Genomic DNA, 8,418 nt, shown 5'->3' with positions numbered 1-8,418 from the left:
TATTTGGTGGAAGTTCTATACCTGTGGAGGTCCTCAGATTAGATGATTGCAGAGGTCCCTTCTGTCTTTGGACTCTATGAATCTATTATTCTTATAATTCCCTTTAAAATGACAGACTTGAAAATCATATTTTTTTTGAAAGTATACATAATATTGTTACAATTAACCCTTAATATATTAGAATGGAGAAATGACAAAAAGTTGGTTTTCTCTGTGCATTTAATAGTTTTGTTTATAATCACCATTAACATCTTGCATTTTGTCTCATATACTAGCATGATAACATAGGACATGTGATTGCTGTTTTCCAGGCCTTGCTCTGTTGGTGAAGCTCACTGCCAGCTCTTTCCCCAAGCTCCAAAGAAGGGGGCGGCAACCTTTCAGAAGTGGTGTGCCGAGACTTCATTTATTCACTCTGATTTAAGGTTTCACGTGCCAGTAATACATTTTAACGTTTTTAGAAGGTCTCTTTCTAGAAGTCTATAATATATAACTAAACTATTGTTATATGTAAAGTAAATAAGGTTTTTAAAATGTTTAAGAAGCTTCATTTAAAATTAAATTAAAATACAGAGCCCCCCGGACCGGTGGCCAGGACCCGGGCAGTGTGAGTGCCACTGAAAATCAGCTTGCGTGCCGCCTTCGGCACATGTGCCATAGATTCCTTTGGAGCAGGGGTAGGCAATGTATTTAGCAGTAACATCAGAAACAAAGCTGAAATTAGGGGCACCAGGCAAGCTTAGGTGGAGAAAGACAGGAAAAAAAATAAAATAAAAATGGGACTGTGCAAATTTAGGTCTATTGCCATCAGGCCCACCAAAAGGACTCTTCTAAACAGATGGGATCCAGAAAACAACTTTTAAATAATTTTTTAAAAAAATCAATACTATTTTAAAAAGTGCTTTTTATTAAATTGATTTTTTTAATCAATTTGAAAAAAAAATCAAGTTGATATTTCTCCAAACTTTCCAAAATCTGAACTAAAACCTATATTTGTACACAAAACCATAAAACTTTAGGAAACTGGGGGGGGAGGGGGGGGAGAAGGGGAGGAGGAGAGAAGGTGAAAGTAGTTAGCAACAATGTTTTTTTTCCTAAGGAAAAAATATACAATGAAGGTCTCCCTATATCAAGACTCTTTAATGCTACAGAACAGAGCCAACAGCTACATTACTTGGTAGACAGACGCAAATGCAGCATTCAGTAATGTGTTTCAATTTTTGGTTCCATAACTTGAGTACAAGATTGTGAGCAGAGGCATTTGTGGTAGCCTATTGTGCACTAGTTTAGGATTAGTTATTTTAATAAAACCATGTTTTAGAAGGGAAACTACCATATATCATCTCATTAAGGAAATGCTTCTAGTGAAGTTTTTCATGAATGCGAGTCATACACACTACTGCATTACCCATATTCTGTTGGTTTAGTGCATGCCATGCATCCTCATTTTCAGCAAAATACAGATATAATTCTGTGAGAAGCAGTATTTCATGCCAAGCAGCTGTAGTTTCACCATGCGCTCCAGTGTGAAATTGATGGTTTGGCTGGAAGATCTGGAGATGGGGTAAAACTAGAGACACAGGGAAGGGTTGTACTATTTAGCACATTAAAAGCTAATTTATGCAGCAAGGTACATTTTACATGGCAACTGCACTTAATTTTGTTGCAAACTGAGAATCACGCAGAAATGTTAATATTTTTTTTTTTAAATCGTTAACCTGCGTAGTTCCTAAACTAGGATAATCGGAAGATATGCATTGGCAGGTGCTGACGAACTGTTTTAGAGGAAGCATTTGTGGGTGTGGGGAGTGGTGTTGCAGAAGGCATAAAACTATCCATCCAGCTCAGCTCCTAATGAAGCTGTGCTCCGCTGGGGCTTAAGAGGCCCAGATGGTAACTGCCTAGAAACCTTCCCCTGCCCTTTCCAAGATAGTACTTTGGTCCCTTCTGGCCCTAATGTCATCGCATGCACCAGCTCCCCCAAACAGCCACACAGTCCCTTTCCTGTGGAGCTCCTAAAATGCAAGGCAAAGTAAGGAACTAGAAAATGCCTTTTGGGGGTTTGTAAAAGGAAAATTGTATAGTCAAGCTGCATTATAGTCAAGAAGCGGATTACAGAGCAGGATGCTATGGTACAAGCACAGGCTACAGCAGACGTGCTTCTTCCTCATCATGTCTATTCCCCTTCAGCTATGCTCATCTCCATTGTAAGACATACCCTCCCAACTTCATATGGGCTATGCAACCCCTTCAAAAATTTATTCTCAGGTCAATTGCTATCAACTATCCAGGAAAGAACCTGCTTGAGTTAGGGTGGTTGGAGATGTGCTGAGCATCAGTGTATCAACATATGTCATTTTCATAAGCATTTGCTTTGGATGGAGTTGTGTTACATTATAAAAAAACTTGCATGGCAATAATGTTCTTTTGTACTCATCACTATTTATGAAAAAAGTATGTTTTTCTAGAATACCTCAGTGATTAATGGAAGTCATATTTCATTTGTGACGTTTTGCTAGCTCATCTATGTTTCACTTAATATGCACTAAAAATGCAAAAGAAACCAGATTTATCTGCATGAGTTTTCTACAATGTTGTCCATTCCGTATATTGACAAAAAACCTTAAACATTATAGACTGTAAATGTATTTTTATTATGTAGCAACAATCAAAATATATCTGTACTACTGATTTTCCCCCAAATATTAAATGAAAACTTAATACAATTTGCCCACTCTGTGTTCTTGAACTGCTTTGGAATCTGCAAAGACCCTGACAAAAAGAAACAGAAGTAATTGCACAACAGAGACTGAAAGGTGTTATAGTGCTGCTCTTAGACTGCAAATGATGCCAGATGTCTTCCATTTAACCAGATATACTTTCTGCAGTCTCTGGTTTCCGAGTGTTAGAAACAATAGAAGAATATACACAGAAAGCACCACAGTAACAGTAAATTCATTATTTAAATACAACTGTATCCAACATTGCTGCTAAACACTGGACAATATTCGAGGTCATCAACACATCCACATGTTCTTCTAAATGACGTTTGGGGTCCTGAAAAATAAATATTAAAGTAGGCTATTAGAGGAATCACTAAAAAATGAACACTTCAGAGATGACGGATTTCAACTATTTGAGAACACAGTGAATTAATGGGCATCCGAAGAAGTGGGTTGTAGCCCACGAAAGCTTATGCTCTAATAAATTTGTTAGTCTCTAAGGTGCCACAAGTACTCCTGTTCTTCTTGCGGATACAGACTAACACGGCTGCTACTCTGAAACCTGTCATTAATGGACACAGACAGCCTATTAAATCCCCCAAGTTTTCCTGCCTTCAAGATACTGCATGTAACTTTGATTCTAAATTTCTAAAACCCTGTAGCTCTTCATATTATTCAAAGATGTTATATGTAGGTTAATAAGCAAATCAGTCTCTTCAAATTCTGGATGGATAGAGTGACAGCAAATGTTTTTATGCAATTCTACACATGGGGTGAAATCCTGGCTCTAATGAAGTCCATGACAAAACACCTCCTTGACTTCAACGGGGCCAGGATTTCACTCACAGTATCTTAATTGCCTCAGACTTTAGAAGCTAGGTCAATAAAAACTATACTGTAGACAAACACTACTTTAGAACTAACCGCAAACCCTATACATTGGAGAGAGAGAGCGAGTGTGAGTGTGTGCGCGCGTGTTCTGGTGGCATGCAGCAGGGTTCAGGGCAGGGCATATAAACCCAGGTAGAAATGGGGTGGGGGAGCGGTGCCGTCATGTACCCCCCCCACGTTACCTTTGACTATTATTCTGTAAACTCAGCTATAGCTAAACAGAATATGCTAGGTATACAATTTTAGTCATGGCTCTAACCTTCTTGTTTTTGTAAGGTTAAGACAAACCTTCAAATTTATTTTTGTGGTTATCCTCATTGCCCGTATTAAAAAGAAAAACCTCAGGGAAGTCTGTAAAAGTTAAGATAGTGTAGAACAACTTCTTTTGAAGCTATTTTAGTCTATTATTTAAATAGACATTTCTATCACTCAAATACCCATTTCTGAAACCATTTCTGAGGAGGTGAGATTCATACTATTTAAAATGAAAAAAAGGGTGTGTTTTCTCATAGACATCAACAAGGCCAGGATTCCACCTTAGCAATACAAACGTGGTGCTCTGTATTTTCAAAGCTGTATATAATCTTGGGTCCCCAATCCTGCAAAGATTTATGCATATGCTTAATTTTACACTTGAGAGTAGTCTCAGTGGCTTCAAGAATATTACACAGTGTTTACCTCTTGCTGAGTTCCCAGGCTTCAAGGGAACTACTTAGTGCAGGGGTCCTCAAACTGGGGTTGAGACCCCGCCACCCCAAACACCGCTTTGCATCCAGCATTTATAATTATGTTAAATATATAAAAAAGTGTTTTAATTTATAAGGGGGGGGGGGTCACACTCAGAGGCTTGCTATGTGAAAGGGGTCACCAGTAAAAAAGTTGAGAGCCACTGGACTTAACTTTATACACTAAGCATGTTCTCAAGTCTCTGCAGAATTGGAGCCTAAGTCTGTACAGTGCTTTGAAAATATTAAGTACCATATAAGTGCTAAGTATTATTAAATTACCTACATAAAATGGATCCATGTCATGTATTCACACAAGTTTACTCTCAGTAGTAAAATTAAGCACATACATAAAACTTTGCAGGATTGGGGTCTAACTAAATTATCTTCATAGTATACCATAAAGCAGCATATTTCCTCAATCTATTATGTCATTTGGTTGTACAGAGCCCATTATACAGATATTACAATAGTGGAGACAAAAAAAGTATGTGTACACAGTAAAGGATCTATTTAAAATATTTATTGAGCCTATTCCACATACAAAATAGTTCTGATTGCCACAGAACTAAGTCTAAGCTGCTCTTTTTTATAATCCATTTACAAAGTCCTGTAGTTCTTTAAGATTTCTCCATTCAAACTAATGACCTTTCCAAATAGAGGACAAATATTCACATCAGCAGCTGTGTGTCTACAGAACTTGGTGTATAAATGATGGAGGGGAAAAAAAACTGAAAAGAAAATTATTTCATTTAATGATTTTACAAGATAGCTTTGACAGTTTCTTTTAGAAAAAAAGTTTGAAGTGTGAGGAAAACAAATCTGACTTTTTTACTCTGTATTAACTTAAAAAATTCTGCACCTGCTTTTAAAGAATTGTTTAGATTGTAGATTACACCTGGGCTCAGGCTCACAAGAAGGGATATTTACAACTGTTATAGATCTTTGAAAAAGATAGTTCTTCCTATACATTTATGTTTGATTGTTTCCTGTTACAGATCTGAATGCTACAAAAGTGTATGATTGGAAGAAAATTACAGATAAGTTATAACATCAGTTTGTTGGAAGTTGACACAAAAATATTCCATAATCCTCTGAAATACAGTTCATGTTCTACTACAGCCCGCCATACAAATAAATCCTGCCTCTCCTTTAAGGGAAAATAGTTTGGAGGTGTTTTTAAAGCTATCCATTGTTCCTATTGCCCTCCGAGTCCTACTGAACTCTGAGAACAATGTTTTCTTAACAATTTTATCCTTTTTCCATTTCAAAATATTTCTCTTTGGCTTTTAGGCTAAAATAAAACATATCATTAATTTAATATCTGTCAAGTCCTCTGTCAGGAGAGTACATCCTGCCATGACAGAACGATGGACTTAATTTAATAGCCTCCCCTCTGCCCCCCCAAATCTCAATTATGGTCCTAAACTGTTTTGCTTATGAAGCACAAGGTAACACGAAGGTGTTTGGTGTACTTATGTGTGTATTGGCATCAAGCATCAATGTATCTGAATAGTGGGTGAACTTACTCCCTTTCTACTGGCTCTTCAGCAACAGTGTAATGCACCAGACTGACTGACTTGCCTCTTTAAAAAAAATAGCATGTCTTTTCCAGAATGCAATAGTGTATTTAGTTTTTTTGTTTGTTTTTTTCTTTTTAAAAAGAAGAAAGATGCAGAAATTACAGGATATTCCCCAGTGGATTATAATAATTTATCCAGAATATACTTTTAAACTTCATTATAAGAAATGTTGTGGCAGACCCTTGCAACCAAAGGACAATTGTGTAACCACTTTGCAGATTACCTACAGTCAGAGGCCTAAATAATATTGTCCATCAGGTGTAAATTCAAGACCTCTAGGGAATTCAAGACAGACAGACTATAGAACAGAAATCACTTGCAATGCATGTGACTAAAATAATATTAAAATATACTTTAAAAAAAAATCAGGTTATTTCACCTCACAATAATTCATTACACCTCACCTGCTTGCCAACATTTTTTATTGCCAGCTGTTCAGGTGTCATCTTATCTTCTTCTTCCACAGCCTGTGAAAAATACAAAAAAAGGTCAGTGTTTCAGATTTTGTTTACTTTTTCCTAGAGCCACAAGATTATAAAAATATAATTCCTTCTTAAAAATCAAAAGGACAGCAGTGTTTCAGAAGCATATATTAAGTCAAAAGGAAAGGCACTTCAATTACTCAGCAAAGGTGGCACAAATCTGTTAAAATGTCAGTGCAAAAGATTAAGGGAGTATTCATGAACAGCTTTATTGTCAGATATTTTAGATTTACTCACCAAACTATATTAAAGAAAAATACACTTAGGATTTATAAAATGTTACACAAGGGTAGAATTTTGCACCTAATAATCACATCAACAGCTAGATAAAACAGGTTAAAATATAATGTTCAAAGTATAGCATTAACCTTGTTGTTTCTAACTAAGGGAAGTTTGATTTTTTACTATGAATTTTTGTATTCTAGTTTAAGTAACTTCTATATATTTCTTTAAATAGATTTTTTTGTATGTAAAGTTCCTTGTTTATTTATGTTTAATGTTAAAATGTCTGATATGGAGGGTTTATGTCCTTGACCAACTATTAAATAAAATATTCAAGTTTAATAATTTTGGGACTTCCAATAAGCAAGTTAAAAATTGTATTAAAAATCCTTTTTTTTTTTTAAAAGGCTTACAGTACATTTTCCTAGTAAGCATCTACATAAGTAGTGCAAGTCTCAATCATTCTTTTATTTAGGAATGTGATAATTACATGTTACGAATAAGTGTGGGCCTGATTCTTCACTCCATTATATTGGCATAAAAAGTATCAGGCTGTATATATTTAAAGAGTTCCAAGTACACACTATAATGGAAGTATATATTTTTTGAAATCTTTGATCTAGTAGTCTTTGACCGCAGCAATGAAATGAGAAATCAAATTAAATCCAAAATATTCTGAATTAAAGCTCAACTACAGGAACTCAAGACCCATCCACTTCAAAGAGTTAAATACAGTCAATGGGACAGATTACACACATCCTTAAATTACGAACAATGTCCTTAAAGTATGAACAATGGTTAATCTTTAATTGGTTAGCAATCAGGAACTCCATGCTCACAAAACTTTGGTCTATAATTATAGCCAGTTATACCTTATTTGCCAAATCCACTGAAGTCCCTTAAAAGTTACTCTACTAAATATATATAATACAAAACATGTACATTCCCATATTGCACCCAAAAGAGAGCGTTAAAATATTAGTGATCACTGAAGCCTCAAAAGTTATTCACTTTCAATTATTCAGTGTTCTTGTTAGTGTTTATTTTCTAGGACATTACCATGAGCGAATGCAAAGAGATCTGTAATCAACTTCTTATCCAATGAAATTTGCTAGTGTCAATTATTTCATAAGAGCAATTTCAACTTTATTGTTGGACGTGAATACCTTGTTATAATTCTTAGCTAACTCCAGCATCTCTTTCACTACTGTTTCATTGAGTTTGCAATGTTCACTATAGTCCTGAAGTGTCAAACCTTCCATCCAACTCTTCTTATGCAAATTTAGCAACATCTGCAAAAAAGTCATACAGTTTAACATCTAGATCAGAACAAAGTGATCAATTATGGTCCTAAAAGAAAGTTAATTTACTACACGTACTTCTAGAGGTGTATATAAATGATTCAATAAGATTAGAAATGTTCCAAAAGCATTTTTGATCTTGAACAGTTAGAATATGATAAGTGTACACAGGAGCAGCTTCTAGCTGGTGTCTATACTCAACATCACTGGATTCTGTAGTATTTTGGTGCATCAGACAAGGAATTTTGCAGCAGTTCTTTTAAAATGAAAATCTTTTTAAATGAAGTATGAAAATTAATAATACACAATCAGTGCAGAAGCTTGTCTTATTTAATTTTTATAATACAATCTATTTTACACTGTCCCAGATTTTCAGTTTGTTGTAGGTTTTGGTATTGACAATGCATAACTGCATTACAGAAGTAGTCAGAAGAAAGGAGGCTGTTTTAACAGCTAGGTAGAGGACATATGAAGCTTTTGGCCTCTAGGCA

General features: G+C 35.4%; 1 protein-coding gene across 1 annotated transcript in view; it reads right to left on the bottom strand.

Annotated features, from left to right (window-relative positions):
- Positions 1-2,635: 2,635 nt before the first annotated feature.
- Positions 2,636-8,418, bottom strand: part of PSMD14 (proteasome 26S subunit, non-ATPase 14) — a 51,481-nt gene continuing 45,698 nt past the window's right edge. The window contains exons 9-11 of the mRNA XM_029910570.1: positions 7,793-7,918; positions 6,327-6,389; positions 2,636-3,057 (exon numbers count right to left, since the gene is read on the bottom strand). Coding sequence (XP_029766430.1) covers positions 2,959-3,057; positions 6,327-6,389; positions 7,793-7,918 — 288 coding nt within the window. The 3' untranslated portion in view covers positions 2,636-2,958. The remainder of the gene's footprint in view (positions 3,058-6,326; positions 6,390-7,792; positions 7,919-8,418) is intronic.

The sequence above is a fragment of the Terrapene carolina genome, unplaced genomic scaffold, assembly GCF_002925995.2.
Source record: "Terrapene carolina triunguis isolate 2854851 unplaced genomic scaffold, T_m_triunguis-2.0 Scaffold62, whole genome shotgun sequence".
In the NCBI taxonomy this organism is placed as follows: domain Eukaryota; kingdom Metazoa; phylum Chordata; order Testudines; family Emydidae; genus Terrapene; species Terrapene triunguis.
The sequence above is the reverse complement of the archived record's forward strand: the minus strand, read 5'-3'. Positions and strand labels throughout refer to the sequence as shown.